General features: G+C 41.4%; 1 protein-coding gene across 1 annotated transcript; it reads left to right on the forward strand.

The window, feature by feature from the left end:
* The first annotated feature begins 1,682 nt into the window (after positions 1-1,682).
* SERPINC1 (serpin family C member 1) lies at positions 1,683-23,405 on the forward strand. Its single transcript, XM_020798508.3, has 7 exons — positions 1,683-1,837; positions 6,556-6,934; positions 10,620-10,835; positions 11,960-12,097; positions 12,296-12,689; positions 21,865-21,929; positions 22,627-23,405. Exons 2-7 carry the CDS (start codon positions 6,560-6,562, stop codon positions 22,798-22,800), a joined length of 1,362 nt encoding a protein of 453 aa, XP_020654167.3. The 5' UTR covers positions 1,683-1,837; positions 6,556-6,559; the 3' UTR covers positions 22,801-23,405.
* Positions 23,406-23,717: the final 312 nt, after the last annotated feature.

Below are 23,717 nucleotides of genomic sequence, written 5' to 3' on the forward strand. Positions count from 1 at the left end.
AACATGTCACAAGACTGCCTTATACCAGTGGTCCCCAACCTTTCTGACACCAGGGACTGGTTTAGTTGAAGACCATTCTCCCAAGGACCGGGGGTGGGGTGGGTACTTGTTATGCAGTAGGCTGTTGGAGGATAGCTTTGAATCAAGCTCATAAAGGAACTGGCAAGCAGGAGGAGGAGGTGAGCTGCAATTGAAGCACGGGCTCCTATGAGATTCTAATGCCACAGGCACAGCTGATTTATCAGGAGCAGGAGAGGATCAGGGAGTGAAGCTCTGCCTCCTGTCAGATCAGTAGTGGCATGAGAACCCAAGAGGAGTGCGCTGACAGGAAGCGGAGCTTCACTCGCTGCTGATCTCCTGCTCGCCACTCATCTGTCCCGGCAGCCCGGTCCTTCCAAAGCCACGGACTGGGACCAGTCCACAGACCAGGGTTTGAGAATCCCTATGTTAAAGCATTCTTTGGGTGGTTTACAACATAATTGTATAATCAAACCTTTGCCCCACCCAGTGAGTGGAATACTTTTTTTACTAGTCTTGGAAGGATAGAAGCCTGAGTCAACTTTGAGCCAGCTACCTGAATCCGTCGGGATCAAAGAGAGGTTGTAACCAGAGGCTTCACTGCAGTAATGCAGCTTAACTGCTGTATCACAGGGCTCAACCATTGCAAAAGGAAACTATTTGCTTTTCCTTGTTTAATCTCAGTGAATTTGCACTGAGAAGAACCAGGAACTTTAAAGTGGCATATATTGGTCAAAATCTCATTGCTTATCGTAGTAAATTGCACCAGAGTAGTCCAATGAAACCTATGGAAGAGTGCCTCACTAAATCATCGTTGAAGCCAACATGTATATATATCTTCAGTTATATTCTTACTTGTTTTGCATTTGCTTTCATAGCTGGTTCTCCTTTGTTCATACTATACTCAGCGTGCATAGACCTGCACTCAAAATTTTCTTTGTGGATTGTAATTATTTTGCATACTATAGTCGCAAGTTCAGTATCAGACCTTGCATTGATCTCGCTAAAACTGACTTCATAATCCATTGTTTCATCTTTTTTAAAAAAGTGAAAATATTTTAAACCACAATTCCTTTGCTGAAAATTTACCACGATCCTACCTACTGCACTTACCATGGCTACTTTGCTTTAAAAATGCACTAGATTCTGGAACAGACAAACTAATAGCCATTCCATGAGACAATGAAAAGAATCAGTCATGTGAGCGAAAATCTGTTAAGCTAAAAAGAGGGTTGGATATAAACATGATTAGAAGTTAGCTTAGCTTTTTGTTTCTCTTTTCTGAATCAACAGATAAAAATGCATATTTGCATCATGTGCAAATGTTACTTGTTAAATATTACATCACTTCCACAGTTCACATGTGTGCACCTGACAAACTGTGATGAATAATTGCCCCAAGAAGAGCTACCCCTAAGAGGCCCTATCCGTTGATTACGAAGTACTGAGTATTGCAGAAAAGAAGAGAACTCACTTCTGAAATGACTCTCCCATTCTGCTACTTCTCCAGCGTTACTAAATGTCTGCAGTTTGGTATCATCAAGTTGAACATTAAAACTGCTCTCAGATCAAACATTGCTATGCCGTCACTATTTGTTTGACCTGGTTTAACTGGTTATTAGCCTTTGATCTTCATGGCCTTCTCAACCCCTTTTCCCTTCTCTGTCCTCCTTTTGGCTGGGGATGAGAAACAACAAATCTGAGAGCTGAAAACGTAGCCTGGAAACCTCTTACCAATGATTGGGATGGTCTTTGTCTAAAGCAGCACATCAGGCTTTTGCTTGTCTGTCTCACAGGAGAGGGGTGCAGGAAAGAAAAGGTAAGAGATTTGGGCTTGCTGTTTAATTCTTTAAAAAGAAAAAAAAGCAGCAGCAAAATATAAATCTGCTTTCACCAGAAGACAGAGTTGCCAGATGTGAAAGGAAGTAATTGCACAATTATTGCTGTACTTTCCGTTTAAGCTTTGTCACAAAGGCTTCTAAGAAGTAGACATCTTGGATGTTTCTTCTAGTATGGGTAGTCTAGTCAGTTCTTTTGTTTGAAATATCCCACTTCATGTGTCACATTTTGGATGCCATTAAGGAGCAGGAAATGGACAGATAATCTAATTTATTTTGGTGGGAGCAATTTTAATGTTTTGTACCAGACAACAATGGGATATCTATGCTTTTTTAAATTGAATAAGATTAAAAGGTACCTTGGAACAATATATGCATGGCTATTATAGAAAGTAATGCATATACGGGTAATATGAAAAAAGTAGAGAGAATATATTCTTCCTCTGGATCTTCCATCAAAGTAGAAATGATGGGAGTTTTGTGACCAAAAAGAAGAAATAAATAAATATTGCTTCATTACCATCATTTGAGATGGTGTTTTTTTTAAAAAAAAACCAACTTTAATGGATGTAGTTATTAATGCCTTAATCTAAATGCCCTAATTACCTTCCTCACTTGGTAATTTCATATAGGTATTTGAAAAGTATAGGGGATAAAATAATCCTTTGTGGGCCTCTGCAACATGAATGCCATAATACTGAGCAGAAACCTTCAAATGCTATTCTCTGAAACTAATCCGAAAGGTATAAGTAGAACCTTTGTCTCCCAATACATAACCCACAGACTTAAGCCAGCAGCATTTAATTGTTTGTTTAAATTTAATATTTATCTGTTTCTTTTTCTTTATTTTAAATATCTTTATTTAAAATATTTTATTTAAATATGGCATTGTTGCTGATATCAAAAGTCTCAAGAGAGGACAACAGAGCCATCTTTTCCTCTTTCTCTTTTGATTTAATTCTTTGATACCCTTTTCCAGTATCAAGGTCAAGTCTGAAACCTGACTGAATGGGATCTAAATACTCTGAGGCACTAAGAGTTGTTGCTGTTTCTGCTCTTAAATGCCTTCAAGTCACTGCTGACTTATGGTGCTCCTATGAACTAGTGACTTCCCAAAGTCCTGTCCTTAACAGCACTGCTCATCTTATATAAAGTCAATGCTATGGTTTCCTTTATGGATCCAATCCAAATCGTGTTTGATCTTCCTCTTTTCCTGCTGCCTTCAATTTCTCCTAGCATTATTTTCTCCCACTGTGTTTTATCATGATGAAAATATGAAAGTCAAGGTTTGTTTGTTTGTTTTTTCATTTTTGTTTTTTCATTTTTCATTTCATGTTTCTTCTCTGTCCAGCTTTCATGCCCATACACAATTATAAAGAATACAACAGTGTGGATGATATTGGCCTTGGTCTCCAGTCCTTACATTTCCTTGTAGGCATCCTTCAATCTCAAAAAAACTATGGTAATGTGCTCTGAATAGAGATCTTGGAACAGCGTCTAGTGTGGCTAAGGAAGCCAATTCGAGAGTAACAATCCCTTCCACGCTGAATACAAATACAATCTGTCCCCTGCCCAGCTCTCTGCTTTTGCTGGTTTCAGGACTGCCTCTTTGCCTTGGCCTGCTGGATATATATCTCTTCAAAATGGGAGAAGCCATGCTGCACTGCCTGCGTCCAGGCTGAACGCTCAGATGTCAAGGTTTCCCATCTGCTGCAGTCCATTCCTTAGGCCTTCAGATCCCGCTTGCAGATAATCCTTGTATCGCAGCTGTGGTCTCCCTCTGGGGCGATTTCCCTGCACTAATTCTCCATACAGGAATATTTTAGAATCCAGCCGTCAGCCATTCTCACAACATGCCCAAGCCAACGTAGACATTGCTGTTTTAGTAATGTATACATGCTAACAATTCCACCTCATTCCAGGACTACACTGTTTGGAACTTTGTCCTGTCAGGTGATGCAAAAAATGCATCAGAGATAACGCATATGGAACATGTTCAACCTCCTCTCCTGCTTTGCACAAAGGATCCAGGACACACTGCAGTACATGACTGTACTCAGGACACAGGCTCTATAGACCTGGATCTTGGTATGTGCCATCAGCTTTTTGTTAAGCCATACTCTCTTTGTGAGTCTAGAGAACATGGTAGCTGCTTTGCCAATGCGTTTATCCAGCTCAACATCTAGAGAGAGGGTGTCAGAGATTGTTGAGCCAAGGTATTTATTTATTTATTTATTTATTCAATTTATATACCACCCACACTACCCAGAGGTACACAAAGTTATGAACAACCTCCAGTTCTTGTGTGGAGATGGTAATAGAGGGAGGTGAGTCTGTGCCTTGGCCAATGACTTGTATTTTCTTCAGGCTGATTGTTAATCCAGAATCTTGGCAGGCCTTCCTAAAACGATTCATAAGTTGTTAGAGGTCTTCAGCAGAATGGGCAACAACAGCTGCATCATCGGCAAAGCGGAAGTCCCACATGCATTTCAGATGGACTTTGGTCTTCGCTCTCAATCTAAAGAGATTAAAGAGCTTTCCATCTGATCTAGTCTGGAGATAGATGCCTCTGTTGCAGATCCAAAAGCGTGCTTCAGCATGACAACAACAACAAAAAAGATAACAAACAGAGTTGGTGCAAGGACACAGCCCTGTTTCACTCCACTTCGAATGTCAAAGACATCTGATGGTGGGCCATAAAAGACTACAGTGCCCTTCATTCCCTCATGAAAGGACCTGATGATGTTAAGGAGTCGAGGTGGACATCCAATCTTGGGAAGTATTTTAGAAAGGCCGTCCCTCCTAACCAAATCAAAGGCCTTTGTAAGATCTATGAAGGCCACTCCCTGGAAAAGACCCAGATGTTGGGAAAGGACGAGATGGTTGGACAGTGTCATTGAAGTTACCAACATGAATTTGACCAAACTCCGGGAGGCAGTGGAAGACAGGAGGGCCTGGTGTGCTTTGGTCCATGGGGTCATGAAGAGTCAGACACAACTTAACGACTAAACAGCAACAACAAATTAAGGCCACAAAGAGTGACTGTCATTGTTCCCTACATTTCTTCTGCAACTGTCTGAGAGAAAATTCCATGTCAGTGGTGGATTTATTAGCTCAAAATCCACACTGTGATTCTGGATAGACTCTGTCTGCAAGCACCTGGAGCCTCTTCAGCACAACACAAGCAAGCAGCTTCCCTACAATTTGGAGAAGAGATGCCACGGTAGTTATTGCAGTCGCCCCGTCTCCTTTGTTCTTGTACAATGTGACGATGTTTGCATCCTTCATGTCCTGTGGTACTCCACCTTCTCTCCAGCAAAGACAATAGATTTCATGCAGCTCAGTGGTGATGATCTCTTTACAGCACTTCAGCACTTTGACAGGGATTTTATCCTTCCCAGGTGCCTTGCCAGAGGCAAGGGAATCCAAGGCTGCTTTTATTTCTGCTAAAGTTGGTTCACTGTCCAACTCTTCCAAGACAAACAGGTATTCAATGTTATTTAGTGCCTCTTCGATTACTACATCGTCTCTGGAATATAGCTCAGAGTAGTGCTGCACCCAGCTTTCCATTTGCTGTACTCGGTCCTGGATGATCACGCCTGTAGCAGACTTCAAAGGAGCGATTTCTTCTGTATTGGACCTAAAGCCATTTCCTTACACTTACACTTATCTTCAAACTTGATTATCTTTTCTAATTCCTTCATGGATGGCCTTCCAAATTTCAGTCTTACGATTTCTTTGCTGCAGTCTCCATTTGGATTGATGACTGAACTGAGTTATACAATTTTTTTTCTCAATTCAGTTTCTTCATTGTCAACATTAAAGTTACATAGTTCTTCTGAAGTTGGGACTTTTGTCTTAATGCTCAAGTGCAGGCCTGCTTTTTCACTTTCTTCTTTCATTTTCATCACAAGTAATTTCAAGTCAGCCTGTGTTTTCTGTCACAAGATGGTATCATCTACATTATTGATTTTTCTTCCACCAATTTTCACTCCTCCTTTATATGAAACCAATCCAGCTTTCCATATACATTCTGCATGCAGATTGAACAGATAAAGAGATAAAATACAATATTTGTGTGACACCTTTTGACCACACTGAAGTCAGCAGAAAGAGGGGAAGAAATCAGCCTTGTTTGCAGCTTGTTAACCGTTTAAATTTTCTCCCCATTCCTAGTGCCTTCATTTGTTTGTTTCCCTCTTCCATTTCCATTCTGCTCCTTTTCTAATCTTTTATTTTTAAAGGCTTGCTGTCCTCGTGATGGGATAGCTAGATGACCAAAGAGAAAGAAAGAACAAGCAAGGACTTTGCAGAGAGACAAGAGGAAAACTTAAGTCTTATTTACAACTTGTTAAGAAGAAAAAGATTGAGGACTCAGCATACAGAGAGGATGATGTTTTAAGGGTGCTCTGGTCAAGCTTTGGTCTTGTCCAGATTTGCAGGTGGCAAAGTTAGAGCAGAGCTACCTTAAAACTTCCTCTCCTCTCTCTGCCCAGTCCTTGCTCCTTTTTTGATTGCCTAGCTGCCCTAGTGCTAGATTAGCACTGTCCTGCCTCTCTCACTGCTGCTGTAGCCAGCTGGAATGGCTCAAAATACAATGGCAACAAAGCCATCAGACTGCCCTAGTCCTGGAGCATTTCCCACATTATTTGCCTGTGTGGCCACACTCTTAAGTTTCTTCCCCATCCCTTGCTTACAGGAAGATGCAGCTGCTATTACTAATTCTCATCTGTATGTGCCCTGCTGTTGCTGCACAGCACCGCTTGGTGGAAGATATATGTACTGCCAAACCAAAGGATATTCCAGTAAACCCAGTTTGCATTTACCGCAACCCTGAGAAGAAGCCACAAGAGGATGCAAGCTCTCCATCTGATACAGAAACAATCCCCACCAGTACAAACCCTCGAGTCTGGGAGTTGTCCAAGGCTAATACCCGCTTTGCTTCTGTCTTCTACAAAAAACTCACCAACTCCAGGAATGCCAATGAGAACATCTTCATGTCACCAATCAGCATCTCCACAGCCTTCGCCATGACCAAGCTAGGAGCCTGTGGCAATACCCTTCAGCAGTTAATGACGGTAAGATAGGAATAGTCTTATCTTTGGACCTCTTGTAGTTGTAGAAGTCAGCCTCATTTCCTATATAAGCAGTTGTTTATCTCTCCCAATTATGTCTATATCAGTTCCATTTAGAAGAAGAATATTGCAGATCAACATATTACACATAATTACAGTGCTTTCTCATGATGAAAAAACAGGAAACATAGCAAAACACTTTTTGGAACTAGCTCCTAATGGAGCTATGCCTGGTCCCCTCCTTGTTAACATTTAGAAGGCAACTTGCCCCGCCTCTAGTCCTGCTGTTATATAGAAAAATTGCCTCTGGTGCCATTTGTTTTACTCTGTCAAATGGATGCATTTTTATTGTTTATTCATAGTTTTATTAGTATATGTTTTATTTATTTTTGTGAGCCATCACACTAGTGAGGTAGTACATAAATCAAATCAATCAATCAATCAATAGTGGAAAAGAATTCTGTACCATTTGTGTTGCTACCATGAACAATTATATTTCATATATTTGTCCTTGTTTGACAGTAGATGCGTTTGTCATGCTAACAAAACTGAGGTGCAACTCACATACCATTCCCCCATTCAGGATCAGTATATACAGATTAAACAATATGAACAATTTTAGTTACAAACAGTGCAAAGAAAGTTTCTTGGTCCTCTGGCAATGAATCCTGGTGACTAGAGATTGAATATTCTTATTCGTCTCCCAGGAGAGACAGACACAAATATTGCTGACACAGGTGGCTGGGCTTCCTTGGACATGTCTCAACATGTTAACGGCCCCACCCATGTGGGTGGTCACTCACTAGACCTGGTGTTCTCCCCCAAGCGGAGTCAGTGTGGTCTGATGGTAACTGACCTTGTGGTAACTGATCACCACCTAATAAAATGTAGCCTCTCAGTGGCTCTTCCTCCCCACAGGGAGCAGAGACCTCTTTTAATGGTCCGCCCTCGAAGGCTACAGGATCCTATAGGATTCCAGGACACGATGAGAGGGATTCCAGCTGATCTGACTGGCACTCTTGTCGAGGCTCTGGTTGATGGCTGGCTTGCTGCCGCCACCAGGGCTGTTAACATGATTGGTCCTAAAAGTCCTCTCCATTGCAGAGCTATGAAGCAAAACAGGAGAAGTCTAGAGTGCAATTGGAGATGGAACCTGATGAATTATAATCAGAAAGCTGTCAGGATCACGACTAACCATTACCTTGCTAAGGTGACGGCTGCTAGTCGAGCTCACTTCGCTGTCCAGATAAGTGAAGCGTCAAATCAGCAGGCGGAACTTTTCCGTATAATTCATAATCTATCTGGAACTGGTCTAAGTAATGGGCGTCCTACTAGTATCTCACCTGACCAATTTGCAGCATTTTAAAAATCTAAAGTGGAGGCCATCCGCCGGGAGCTCTCTCCTTTTTTGAATACAGTAGATCTAGCAGAGATGTCCAGCGTTCCACCTTTCCAGGTGAGACTTGATCTCACCAGATATGGTGGACAAAGTGCTTGACTGCTGTCATGGCCTACAAAATCTGAATGGGCTACAGCAATCATTAATGGATCTCTCCAGGAGGGCAAGGTTCCCTTTGCCCTCAAGGAGATGCTCATTAGGCCCATAAGGAAGAAACCAAGTTTGGCAGCAGACAACATTGGCAATTATAGGCCGGTCGCCAATGTTTCTTTCCTTAGCAAAATGGTGGAGAGGGTGGTGGCTGACCAGCTCCATGCTCTTTTGGATGAAACCAATGCCCTGGATCCATTCCAGTTGGGCTTCAGGCTGTGCCACGATACGGAAACAGCATTGGTTGCCCTGTTTGATGAACTGCTGAAGGAGGCTGACAGGGGCAAAATGTCTTTGTTGGTCCTCCTTGATATCTCAGGCACCTTCGATACCGTCAATCATGGTATCCTCCTGGGGAGGCTCTCCAAGCTTGGAATCGGTGGCCTGGCACTTGCCTGGCTCCAATCCTTCTTGGAGGACCATCCTCAGAGAGAGGAGGGTTTTGGGTAGAGTTTTTGGCCCCGTGGAGCCTCAACTGTGGGGTTCCACAGGGCTCGATCATCTCCCCAATGCTGTTTAATATCTACATGAGGCCACTGGGTGGGGTCATCAGGGGATGTGGGGCTTCATGCCATCAGTACGCTGATCTCCTTTTCTCCAACCACAGTGGATGCTGTTTCATCCCTTCAGCGCTGCCTGGAGGCTGTACAGCAATGGATGCAGGGCAATGGACTGAGGCTGAACCCGGACAAGATGGAGGTCCTGAGGTTGGGTGGCCCCTCCATTGGTGGCTTGGGAAAGTCCCTCTCTTTTGGGGGAGTGACCCTCATCACAGAGACTGAGGTTCACAGCTTGGGGGTCCATCTGGATCTGAGACTCAACATAGAAACCCAGGTGGCATCAGTGATCTGCTCCACCTATTTCCATCTGTGGTGGATTGCCCAGCTGCATCCCTATCTTGATGTTGGGGCACTCATCTCTTTGGTCCATGCGCTTGTAATCTCAAGATTAGATTACTGCAATGCACTCTATGTGGGGCTACCTTTGAGACTGATGCAGAAGCTTCAAATGGTGCAGAATGCGGCAGCCAGATTTCTTAGTGGGACAAGAAAATATCAGCATATTTTCCCCACTCTGGCTGCCTTGCATTGGCTGCCTGTTCATTTCTGCATTGATTTCAAAGTGTTAATGATGACATATAAATCCCTAAACGGTTTAGGACCTTGATATCCAGCGGAATGCCTCCTCCCACCTAGATCTACCCAAATCAATTGTTCTAGCCAGGAAGGGCGGCTGAGGGGCTAACGCCGAGGAAGGCCCAGAGAGAAAGAACAAAAAAACGGGCCTTCTCGGCAATGGCCCCTCGCCTTTGGAACAGTCTCCCCTCAGAGATCTGGCTGGCTCCCTCACTGGGTGTTTTTAAGAGCCAACTTAAGACCTGGCTCTTTAGGCAGGCTTTCCCTTCTGTCATCACTTGATTTTTTTATTTTTCCCCCATCTTGAATTATATTATTGTTGTTGTTTTTTATTTTATTATACTGTTTTTATTCTATTTTTATTGTTTGCTGCCCAGAGTAGACATCTGTCTAGATAGCTGGAGTATAAATTTAATAAATAAATAAATAAATAAGCTCCTCTGACCAGTCCTAACCTTCCTTCAACCTATATTGATATTCTTGGGGTTGTTGATGTCAGACTTCCTTTCTTCTCCTCAACCACCTCTGGAAGAGATAAGAGGAGGCATCTTGCATTTGTTCTGGAGAGGAAAAGGGGCAGCCATGGCTCTCTGTGTCTTCACCTTAGTTAGGTAGAACTAGGAGCCCCATTATCTTTGCTATCTCAGTCTCTAATGAACGCCAGCTTTCTTATTTTCTTAGAATACAAGTGTGAATGTGATTTCTTTATAAAGGGGGAAAGTGTGCTCTGCACTCTGAATCCACAAGTTAACTTAGCTGCTACTTGCTGCTGCTTTGCTCTGCTAACATTTCCACCCCCAAAAATGAAGACGGATGGATAGCTGTCATACCATGCAGTTTTGGTTTAAGATTGTACCTTTCCTCTTCAAAAGTGACAGTGGTTTGGGTTGACCCCTGACAGCTGTAGCCAAAGCTGTGCAGCGTGTTTTAAATTTCTGAGATACCCAAACAGACCTAATCCACCTGTTCTCCAGTTGCCTTTCTCATTGTTCTGTCTCTCTAGGTTTTTAAGTTTGATACCATTTCTGCAAAGACATCAGATCAAATCCACTTCTTCTTTGCCAAACTGAACTGTCGACTTTACAAAAAGGTCAACAAATCCTCAGAGCTGGTGTCAGCCAACCGCCTCTTTGGGGAAAAGTCCCTAAACTTTAATGAAACCTACCAGAATATTAGCGAAGTGGTGTATGGAGCTAAACTCTGGCCTTTGAATTTCAAGGTGAGTCTTACGTATCTTGGAGTGCTGATGCTCAGAGCTGCAAAGTCTTTTTCAGTGTTGAAGTCTTCCTGTACAAGAGTTCAAATCATGCTTTCAGGCTGTTCAGCTTCTCCAATTCTTTATTTGTCACATGAAGCATGGCTTTGACTTGCTTCCGAATGCAATGCCAGTTTCCTTCTGCCCCACTGTGTTTTTACCACCTTGCCCTTTCTGTCAACAAAGCTGCAACTTCATCTGATTAAACATTTGACCAGTCTCTTGAATTCTGTGTATCCTTGTAATTCTGTGTTTTTGTGTTATGGATTAGGATGCAACAGTAGACTAGTTCTGAGCTTTCAGTTTTTAAAAAGGGTCTTTGAATTTTTATACAGAGCTCCTTATTTCTAAAAGAGGTGCCTGCTGCCTGTAAGGAGTCTGTCTAGATGCTCTATAGGTTTTCAAGTGTTGCCCTCATTCTATCTGCCATAATATTTCTGTGTAATGTGTTAGGGACCAGTAACTAAGCTGGCCGAGAAGGGATTGTATTGTGCTGTGTTTTGATTTTGGTTTCTGGTTAGTGAGACAGCTGCCAGGCAAAAAGCTAACCACACATTTAAGTTGATAAAATCCATAATGAAAAATGAGGATGGCCAACTTGCCACTACAGTTTGTTGATGGGTCTTGTGATGCTACAACATGTGTCTGTTCATATTCTCAGGGCTATGAATGTACAGTACTCTTATAAATGCAGCCTCTTTCTGTATAATATCCTAGGAGCCCTGCTGGTTTCTTTCTTTCTTCTTTTTAGTCCTCTGATTCTGCCAGTTAGTTGTGGACAAATTCTACTGGCCTGGCAAAATTTGGTAAAGTTTTGCAAGACTGGCAATTGTGGACAGTACACATAAGTATTCTTCTAAACAGTTAGGTGATTGTGTCTCAGTTCTTTCTTTAAACAAAGGAATGCTGTGAAGGCCAAAACGAATGAAACTGAAGGATAGAAAACCTAAATAGGTTATCAGGTGCAATTTTAGATTTTACAGAGCGTGACATGTGCTAGGTTTTGGTAAAATCATGATATTCTCATACTTTTCTTGCTCCTTCATTGTGTTTGTGAACATTTCTTTTTCTATGTTGCCTGCTTTTAGGAGAAGCCAGAGTTATCAAGGGCATTAATTAATAATTGGGTGGCAAATAAGACAGAGAAACGCATCATGGAAGTGATCCCGGAAGGAGGCATTGATAGCAACACTGTTTTGGTGCTAGTCAACACTATCTATTTCAAGGTATGGAGAACACAAAACAGAATTTAAATTGTCAAAAGATGGGTGAATATTTATTCATCAAGGGAAGAGGAACCAAGTTCAGTGCTAATGCACAAACCTGGCCAATATTAGTTTTTAAGTGAGTTTCACTGGAGAGATCAGATGTCTGAAAATTACTATCTGCTTTTTTTCCCTTTCCCTTTAATTGCCTCCACCCAGGGCCACTGGAAATCCAAGTTCCACCTTGAAAACACAAAGGTGGAGCCATTTTTCAGAGCTACCTCTGAGCCTTGCCCAGTGCCTACAATGTATCAGGAAGCTTCCTTCCGCTATGCCTCCATTCCAAGTTCTAGAGTACAGGTGCTGGAGCTTCCCTACAAAGGAGATGATATCACAATGGTGCTCATCTTGCCATATGTGAACACACCCTTGGCTGAAGTGGAACAGGCACTGACGTCAGAGAAACTGGAAAGCTGGTTGAACTCCATGAGTGAAGTTTCCCTCTCGGTACATCTTCCCCGTTTCCGAATAGAGGACAAGTTTAGCTTGAAGGAAAAACTACAACATATGGGATTGAGGGATCTCTTCAGCCCTGAACATGCCAGTCTGCCAGGTCAGTCTCAAACAGGTTCTGAAAAGTATAATGTTTACTATAAAATCCCAAGCATAATCTTGGAGGCCCAATACAAATCTGTACATGTCCTCCTTTCACACATAGACCACCTTGTGTCATGAAAGACAAGTCTCTGTTTTAATTCTGAAATTACATCTCGCACATTTTTAAAATTACATAGTAGACTATGCTGGGGCTTTTCAACCAGGCGTAAACATATACAGTGGTGCCTCGCTTAACGGGCGCCCCGTTTAACGATGAATCTGCATAGCGATTAAGTTTTTGCGATCGCAAAAGCGATCGCATTTCAATGTTTTAAATAGGGAAAAATCGCTTTGTAATGATCGGTAAACTGTTTTGCTTACCGATTTTCGCATAGCGATGTTTTTATAACAGCTGATTGGCGGTTCCAAAATGACCGCCGGGTAAAAAATGGCCGCCCGCTGTGTTTTCGCGCCAATTCCTCACTTACCAGACAGCGGAAATGGCGGCTGTATGGAGGATTTTCGCATAATGGTGAGTTTTTTGCCCATAGGAACGCATTAAACTGGTTTTAATGCATTCCTATGGGCTTTTTTATTCCGCATAGCAATGAATCCACATAGCGGCGATTTTTCCAGAACGGATTATCGTCACTATGTGGGGCACCACTGTACACAGTCAGAGTCACAGATACACACAATGTTCTCCTTCATGGTCTCTGTGAATATAAACAAATGGGTTAATCTGCGCTCAAGCAGAGCAGCCTCGGAAACTTCTAAATTCTAAGGAGGGGCCTGGACCAGTCATTCATCATTACTCAGAATATTGTTTTAGCTTCTCATTTCCCTTAGGGTTCATGGCTTCAGGGACATTCTATAACTAAGAAAAATATCCTCACAGAGTAAGTGGCTGGAATCTTGTTGCACAGTTACACAAACAACATAATTTTTAGAGGTATATTGTCTTAAATTAAGAAATTTCTGTTGACCTTGACTCAGCAAAGTCCTGACTCAGAATGCAACAGATAATGTCTACAGAGATTTCTTAATTTATGGCACTTTGCTTCCAAATGTTACACATTTGTGTAGTTGTGGAACAGGATTTCAGCCAGTGTTTTCTCTGCCTTGAAGAAGACTGCAACACCTCTGTGTGTAAAGCCTGCCAGTCCTCCTTCAATTAGACAAGATTACAGTGGTGCCTTGACTTACGACCATAATCCATTCCAGAAGATGGATGTATTTCGAAACGGTCATAAGACAACACACCATTTCCCATTGAAATGCATTAGAAAGCGATTAATCCGTTCTGATAAATAAATAAATGAATGAACGAACGAACAAACAAACAAACAAACAAACAAGTAAACAAACAAATAAATAAATAAAAAAATAAATAAATAAATAAATAAATAAATAAATAAATAAATAAATAAATAAATGAATAAATGAATAAATAAATAAATAAAGCACACAGCAAGCCCGGTTCGAAGGCGCTAGGGCTTTAAAAAAAGAAACCAAAAATAAACAGCAAAGCAAGCCCCGAAGGTGCTGGGACTGAAAAAAATAAACCAAACCAAAAATAAACAAAGGAGCAAGCCCCAACATTACTGTCAATACTGCTCTTCATACCAACTCTTGTGTCAACATTAGTGAATCAGACAAAGAGAAGTGATGAGAGTCTTTAGTCACTCCTAAGGAAAAGGAAAATAAGGTTAAGCATGCTAAATATACTGCAGCTGATTCTGCTGTGGCAGACATAATCTCTGAGCACCCACCCACAGAGATTCGGGTGAGTGAGAATTTCCCAACAATGCCAGCCCAATGCCAATTCCCTTCTGAGACACAAGCTTCAGTGTGTAAAGGTGAAATACAAGAAGAATCAGTACTGGCAGGAGCATCTTTAGCCAATCACAAGAGTGAGCTTGGTTGGCTCCAGTAATATCTCATATTGGATTATAAACTAACTATGTTTTTCAGTACAGAGAGTGTTCTCCATCATCATAACATTCTTCAAGAGAAGAGGCAATACTGTGTAGGGTTTCAATAATGAACATGTTGGTCTCAATCCTAATCTCCATCTACATCATCACATGTCTACTCTTCATCTCCACGGTGATGCCACTAGATAGATGGTGGTATTTGTGCCCAGTTAGAAGGGCATTCTCCTCAATATCAACCTTCTCTGATTCACTGTCATTCACTTTCCATCCACCCACCTCATCCCTAGTGTTGGATCTCAGCAGCAGCAAGAGAATCTCTTCCCCATATTGTTGCTGCTTCTTCAGTACCATCCAGTTGATCTGTGATCCAGCCTACTTCAATGGTTGCACGTTTTTCTATTTCTGCAATGGTACCAATGACACATTCTCATCTTCAGCAGATGTACCTTCGATGCTGTCACAGCCACAGTAACAATTCATATGCCAGTTGTTCAGTGATCTAACCTTTGTTCAGTATGTTTACAACAGAAATGGTTACATTAATTCATATTACATTTATGCCTTCACTGTTGTCACATGAATGTAGTTTTTGAAGAAGCTGCTGTGTTAGTCCGTCCAAGCGTATCAGACAAAAAAAAAACCCAACTAACCAAACAGACAAAAACATTGTGACACCTTAAAAGCTAACTGGAATAGTTTAATGTGAGCTTTCATGGATCAATTCCACTTCCTCTTCCTCTAAGGAGAAGGCCACAGTGAACTTGTCACATCATGTTGCCAAGTGTCTACAATTCCAGGGTTGCTCTAGTGCATTCAGTAGATTCATTAATGCATATTGAATCATTTCCACTAGATCCTCTGATCTGAGATAAGGAATGTTCCCATGCCACTGTATTATTTTGTGTGGTGATGTGTTTGCAGATTCCTTGTAGGCAAAAGAAATCCCCAGAGGACAGATCTTGTCTTTTCACTGATCAGTATTGTAGGCAATGCTCCCATGCTTCTCCGTGTCATTTCCTGGAATTCAGATTGTCAAGAGCTTTGGGCACAAACCATTTCCATCACTGGAACATCAAATGGAGAACCTATAGAGTTAACAAATAAAAACAAACCAACCAACCACCTATGAGTTTCCATCCAAATACCCAGATCTCCAATTAAGTTGTTGTATAATCTGCAGCCTTGAGGTACCCCACTTGTGACCTAGTCCCAGTTAGAGAAGGAGCCATTAATCATCGCCTTCTGAGTACGATTCTGTAGCCAATTGTGTATCCACCTGACACTTGATCTACCCAGCCCACACCTAGTTAACTTGCTAATCAGGGTATCATGGGACACTTTGTCAAAAGCTTTGCTGAAGTCAAGATATACTATGTCTCCTGCATTCCCTCTCTCTGACAGGGAGATTACCTGACAAATAATGAGATCAAATTAGTCTGGCAGGATTTGTTTTTGACAAATTCGTGTTGGCTTCTAGTTATTATTGTATTGTTTTCCAGGTGCTTGCATTGGGACTGTTTTATAATTTGTTCCAGAATTTTCTGGATAGATGTCAGGCTCACTGAACTGTAGTTCCCAGGTTCCTCTCCCCCCTTTTTTTATAGATAGGGACATCATTAGCCCTACTCCCGTCATCTGGCACTACACTCATTTCCTATAATTTCAAGAAAATAATGGATAATAGTTCTGAGAGTTCTTCAGCCAGTTGCTTCAGTACTCTCAGATGCAGCTCATCTGGCCCTGGAGATTTGAAATCATTCAAGGTAGTAAGGTATTCCTTGACTATTTGTTTATCTATTGTATCTCCAGCTGCAATCCTGTCCCCTCCACTTGCACTTCATATTTGTCTGGAGTTTCCTAGTCTGTTCTTGCATCTCCCTCCCCCTTCCAATTCATTTTATTATGTCTACAGCTTTTCCACTGTCTACCTGCGAGATTACCTGATTTAAAAAAATAGATAAAATTTGTGTATCAGGATTTGTTTTTATCAAATCCATGGCTTCTAGTTATTGCTGCATTATTTTCGAGGTGTTTGCAGAGTAGGAAGTAGTAATTGAACACTTCTGTTGTTATTTTAATATCCCCTTTGAGTAGCTGAGTCACTGTTTCTTTTCTCTCTTTTGCTATGCACGTATCTGAAGAATGTTTTTTGTTGCTTTTAGCATCACTTACTAATTCTCAGCTTTTGCCTTCCGAGCACCATGCTTGCAATTCTTTGCTACTTGCCTGTACTCTTCCTTTGTAACTTGGGCTTCCTTCCACATCCCATAAGTGTCTGTTTTGTTTTGTTTTGAGGTCCTCCCTGTGCTTTTTGTAAAGCCACATTGGTCTCTTTTTTAAAATTATTGTCTTCCACCCTTTTCTCTTGTTGCAATTGTTTATAGTTGTGCCTTTAGAATTTCATTTTTGAGAAACTCCCACCCATCTTGGACTCTTTTTCCTGTTAGGATTTCCTGCCATGGGACCTTACCTATCATTATTCTGAGTTTATTAAAATTGGCTTTCCCTTTGGAATCATGAACTCAAGTAGAACATGGTCACTTTCCCCCATAGCTCCTTTTGCTGCCACTTCTTCCACCAAACCATCTGTGTTGGTTAGGAGGAAGTCCAGGATAGTTACTCATCTAATTTCTACTACCACTTTTTGTAGGGGAAAATTATCCACCACACATACTAGATTTTTTTTTTGAATGTCCATATTTCTCAGAATTTGTCTCCCAATAGATCAGGATTAGAGATGGAGACGAATATAAAAACGGATTGCTTGTTCTGATGAATATAGCCAATTCGTTAAATATTCGTTGGTCTATATTTGTGGGTTCCAGAGACCCCCATGAATATGAAGGGACAAATATTTACCTGTTTTTATTCATCCTTTGTACTGGATGAATTCTGCCTACTGGCTGCCGATCAGTTGATCTTCTTGTTCATTTCCCATGCCTCTGGCATTTGTTCATAGACATCAGAGATAGTGTGATTTGTGGCCTGCTTCCCTTTCTACATTTTAATTAAGATTATTATTGGGCCTATTAGGGCTGCTCACCCTGTTCCTCTTGTTGTACATTTGCCTTCATCTGTCTTTACTTCTGATTTTGTGTCTCCCTCCCCCTTCCAATTCAGTTTAAAGCCCTCCTAATGAAATTCTTCATGCTGTGGCCAAACACATGCAACCCATCACCAGCAAAATACAAAAAAACCCCTAAAGATCAAATTAAGCTTATTCTCCTGACTCTTTTCAACTTACATAGGAGGATAACCCTTCACCCCATTTGTGGCAACTGTCCTGTGCTATTCTGATTGCGAAACAAGGCAAAACAAATAGATTGATTCCTACTGCCTGATAATGCAGATAATCAAAGATGCTAAATTGTTCTCAGAGGTTACATCAAATAGGTTAGGGGGAGATTACTCTTTGAGAAGACCCTGTACTAGAAAGACGACCCAGTGAGTCCTAGATCAAATAGAGTCTGAACAATAATCTCGGGAGGCAAAAATGTTGACGTTGAGACTGCCCTACTTCGGACACAGCATGAGAAAACAGGATCCTTTTGAAAATACAATAATGGTGGGAGAGGTTAAAGACAGCTGGGAAAGAGGAAGACCAAATATGAGATGGCATGACTGTCTAAAGGAAACTATAGAGTTGAGTTTCTCAAGAGCTGAACATGACATGTAACAATAACAATCTAGAGCAATTAGGGTAGTTTACCACTGCAGCAAAAATAAATGTATCCCATTTAATATAACAAAATTAAGAAGCCTTTAAATGTGATTGGTAATATGTTTGTTTCTACTAGAACCAAACTGCTTTTCTTCCATATAATCTCCTATAATTTTCCCCAACCTATTTGATATAACCTCTGAGAAAAAAATTTCATCTTCGTTTATCTGGATTATGAGACTGTAGGAATCAGCCTCTTTGTTTTTGCCTTGTTTCTCAATCAGAATAGCACAGGACAACTGCCAGGAATGGGGTGAAGGGTTATCTTCCTATGTGAGTTGAAAAGAGTCGGGAGAATAAGCTTAATTTGATCTTTAAAGCTTTTAAAGATCCATTAAGGCCTCCAAGTCTACCAGCTTTTAATGATATAAATCTTTTAAAGTCTCTGTGTATCTCAACAGTTTCAACAGATTGGTTAATCTTTAGTTTATGCTCTTCTGTTAATTTTTCACAGCTTGCTTTGAGCTATAATTAATCAGTAGCCAAAATCCTATTGCTTGGTTCAGTAGATTGCACTGGAGTAGGTCCATTGGGTGAATCATCTCCTCCAAAAGTTTTATTGATTCAAAGGAGCCTATTTCAACTGCAATTTTCCTTAGCATAGTAAGTTGCAGTAAGAGTAGGCCCATGGAACTTACAGAGGAGTTAATTCACTACATCTCCATTGGTTCAATGGGTCTATTCTAGTGCAATTTATTATGCTAAACTATGCCAATATCTGAATTGCTGGGCAAAGCATAGGAAGAAAGGTTCACAAAGAAGTTGGTGAATATTTTGTTAATGTTCCGGATGTTAATAGGGATAGGGTCAGGGTGGGGTGGGCCCTTGTTTACAACAAAGAAGGGCTTGTAGAATGATCCAAGTCAGTGTAAACAACTTGAGGACTCCTGTCAAATGCCAAAGGGTACAATTCAATTAAATGTGAAAATCCTGATGTCTTGATGCTTCAGAGAATACTAGAGGGACTCTAACGTTTATCAGTTAGAACCACTTTCAGTTCTTGCTTTGCAGCAGAGGATACCACTCTTTTAATAAGAGGGCTCTGTATTCACTTTACAACACTGTGAAAAGATATATCCTAGTTAGAAATGGGGGTAGTATTTGTATACAAATACGAATATTTCTCCCCCCCCCCCACAGGTGCAGATAACGAGGGTGACTGTCCATTCACGATTTTGCTGCCACTGCTGGCTCCGTGGAGCCTTTCTATCTCTCCATTGCTCACGATGGATTAGCCACTCCTGGCAGAAGGCGGGATGACGAGCCTCTCTGCCAGGTCACAGAGTGGCTAATCCATCAGGAGCAACGGAGAGATAGGAAGGGACCATGGAGCTCGCAGCAGCGGCGAAACAGCAGATCTAGTTAACATCCATTTTGCTCTACATTTACCCTCGTTACCTGCATCTGTGGGGGGATATTCGTATATGAATATGAATACCCCCATCTCTAATCCTAGTCACTTGTGTGCCCTTTAGCAGCCCATTTCCATAAACTGTACTCTTCATATTAACAAAATGTTGTAAATAATATAGTTGTTTTGAGGCACATCAATTTTTGAAACTGGGTTCCAGCTGGTGTAAGATATAGTCATTTTCAAACACAGCCTGCAAGAGAGTCCTCCACTTTTTATAAGCTTTTATTCTATCTAGAGAATACATATGCCACAAACTTACAAACAGCCCAGTATCTCTTATATGTGTGCTGGGAGAGGAGGGTTGATAATATTGTTAATCTCTTCTGACATTGACACACATGCAGAGCAGGGTCCCTGGTTTATTTCGTGGAAGGCTCCTGTGCAGTTGATGGTTACCCAACTGGCTGGAATTGAACACAGATAGATTTCCTTCCTTTGAGATGCAGGCCTTTCATTGAAGCCTATGCTGTAAACAATGGGAGAACCTCTGTCATAGAATAACAACTGTAGAGTAACATGAATGTTAATTAGATTGGCTATTTGCAGTAGTTGATGAACTTTCCCTCCTTACAAGCTTTCCTTCATAATCAGTTGCAATAGCATGTGAATCGCCCCAGTCAATGGGTGACCACAAGATCCGTTTTACCTTTGGTATTTCTAAGGTGGATCTGTTAAAGGAGAAAAATATCTATGAGATGAGGTGGTTGTTGTTTAGTCGTTAAGTGCACCAGAGCATGCCAGGCCCTCCCGTCTTCCACTGCCTCCCGGAGTTTGGTCAAAATGAGATACAGTACAGTATTTGTAGTGTTTATATCTGGTAGTGCACTAAAAACCTTGGCTCATATTAAGACCATTGATGTGTGCGTCTAGTGTGCATATATATTTGATCTCAGATGTTTCCCTCTGGATTCTTGTCCTATAGTGTTTTTTTTAAGGATGGCCATATTTTATGCCATCTTTTGCCAACAATGCCCATCTGCACTCTACATAGGACAAGCTGGATAATTTCTATGCAAAGGAATTAATGGACATAAATCAGACATCAGGAATGACAACACAGTTTCAGATCCCTTTAATTTACCAGGACATTCCTCAAACAATATTGCAACTGATTCCAAAGGAAAGCTTGTGGTGGGGGGAGTTCATCAATGACTGTAAATAGCTGATCTAATTAACTTCCATTTTACTGTACATTGTTATTTTATGACAGAGGTTCTCACATTCTTTCTCACATTCTTCACAGCACGGACTTAAATGAAAGACCTGCATATCAAAGTTGCTGTTACCACAGTTACTTTCTTACCAACCAATCACCATATCATCATAGATATGGTATATCTATCTGGAAGTTGAGTCATGGTAACTGGACTTCTCTCTTATTAGGTTGAAACATTCAGCTACTAATCTAGATTGTTTCTTCAGTCTGAGTAGAGTTGGTAGGAGATCTCTGATATATCCTTCATGTTGGTTTCACTCCCCCCCCCCCCCGCCCTGCTTGAATAGGCTCCTTAGAAGGATAAAAGACTGGGGTTAAGTGAAAATCCCACTTCTGCAGTCCTTTTCCGCCCATTGTTTGTGGTCCTAATCTTTATGGGGATGGATGAAAGGGCAGCATGATAAATAGGAGACATGTTGTATCTAAAGCCTCCACCCCTTCTTAAAGTGAGAGAGAAGTACAGCAGTAGAAATGTCAGTTCCTTCTAAGTTATGTGATCTGCCTTCAGTTCTTTCCTGTGGTATTTCAGCCATTTTATCCCATGACGTAGAGTATGAGTCAGCTGCCTAAGCATGTCAAGAAAACTTCAGCACATTTGGACATAAAGAAGTCAGTTCTAATGGCTTCTATATTCAGGTCTAGAATTTATCCAGTTTTAATTGGAATTTATTGGAACACAAAATGCATTCTCGGTCCCCCCCCCCCTTTTTTTTAAGCTTGGATGATGAATTCACAGCCACAAGCTCATTTTACTAGTCTGCTGCACTCTAACGTAGTTGCTGCAAGTTCCTACAATGTAGGACCTCATGACACCCCTGAATGTTAACCATTTAAAGTGTAACGATCTACACTGCTGCATCACAAACATTGTCAATTCAAAGGTTGTCCACTTCTCTCCTTCAGGTATAATTACAGGATCTGAACCAAACCTTTATGTATCTGAAGCCTTCCACAAAGCTTCTCTTGAGGTAAGCCAACAGGCCGGGGTTCATCCCTTTTCCTCTCCTTTCTTTTGTGCTGAGCTTTACTCTTCCAAAGACGTGTCAGAGGGATTCAAAACACAAGCAGGACAGCTTTTTAACCATGCCCTGGGGACTGGGTACAAAGCAGGGGAGCGTTCAATATCCACTCTTTTATTTTAATCCCTCTTGGAAGCTCATGATTCTTCTCTCTTGCTACCTTTTATTCTTACAACCATATTGTGAGAGATGTTTTTACTGGTTGGCCCAGGGGGGTGTCAGCGATTAGCGAGCCTTTCAACCAGATTTCCTCAGTCTTGGTTTAACTATTACACCACACAAGAACAGCTCAGCTTCTGTTCCAGTACTTTTCAGAACAGCTTTTAACAGTGGATACAGGTCCCCATACATCTGGAATTAAGGGCCAGGTCTGCTAGAACAGTTTCCCTGTAGGGTTCTAACTCTTTATAGATATCACACGGACACCAGCTTCATACAAACCTTACTAAAAGCACCTTATCAAGAAGGAGAATCTGTGTCAAGAAACTTCACAGAACAGCAGATCAGCAGCTAGAGGCCAAGGGTCAAATTTCAGCACTGAGGAAGATAATACAAATTTTGCAGTGGTCTCTAGTGCTCCGTCTTGAAAAATGGTTCTTGATGTATGTTCATAATTTCATGTGTGCCATCTTTATTTGATTGGCAGGTGAATGAAGAAGGCAGTGAAGCATCAGCTGCCACAGCAGTTATGATCACAGGTCGTTCATTTCCTTTGAACAAACACGTCTTCAAAGCCAACAGACCTTTCCTGGTGCTTATATGTGAAGCTGCCATCAACTCTATCCTGTTCATGGGCAGAGTTGCTGATCCTTGCTCTTAAAACGTCTGTTATTGTGGTGATGGTTTTAGACTCCTATTGCTGAACCAACTCTGCACGTTTTAATGCCTAGCTAATAAAACACCATTCCTGTATCTCTGGTGCATTGTGCCCATACTCAGTGAATGTAAACCTTGCCAAAATCTCATCTTTTTTCCCCCTTTTCTTTCTTTTGTTGCTATCAGACAGTTTTGCTCAGTGTGGGCACAGTGGGCTTTCCATTGTTGCTGGGCTGCATTTCCCATCAGCCATAGCCAACACAGGTGATGGTGAGGAATGCTGAGAGTTGCAATCCAACAATATTTGAAGGGCCACATTGTGCCATCCCTTGATCTTGGCTGCTAGCTGCTGGAATTTTACAGTCCAGCAAGAATGGGACTTGCAAGAATATTTGTTAGGGACAAATCATTAGCTTTCAAGATAAATCATTTGCATCAGCCACGTGTGCTTACTCCAACCTTTACATTTTTCTATTTCTATCTGCAATTACTGTTTGCCAACCTTTCTGTTTAAAAGCTCTGAATTTTACAAGCAGAATCATTTGTTAAAAGAAAGTACAGGGGTATATATCTTAACAATTTAAAATAAACAGATGTCCTAGCTCTCTAGCAGTGCTCAGAAAGAGCTGTTTAACTAGTGGTGTCTCCAAAAGGACTGTGACCTTCTTTATGGCAGATGTTTATGGACACTGGCAGTGCAGTATGATAGATGTCCCAGTCTCAAGTCGGGGGGGGGGCATCCAAATGAAGGTACTTATAGCAAAGAAATGGTTGGATAGATAACTAGAATTCTGATTTGTGGGCATGCTTTTGCAGAATGAAAACTAGACCAAGGGATATGAATCCAAAATGCAGCACAAATGCCACAGTAGACCATTCCTACCCTCCAGAACCAGCCCAGTCCCCTCACTGGGCTCTGTG

The sequence above is a fragment of the Pogona vitticeps genome, chromosome 4 (assembly GCF_051106095.1).
Source record: "Pogona vitticeps strain Pit_001003342236 chromosome 4, PviZW2.1, whole genome shotgun sequence".
Lineage (NCBI taxonomy): Eukaryota > Metazoa > Chordata > Lepidosauria > Squamata > Agamidae > Pogona > Pogona vitticeps.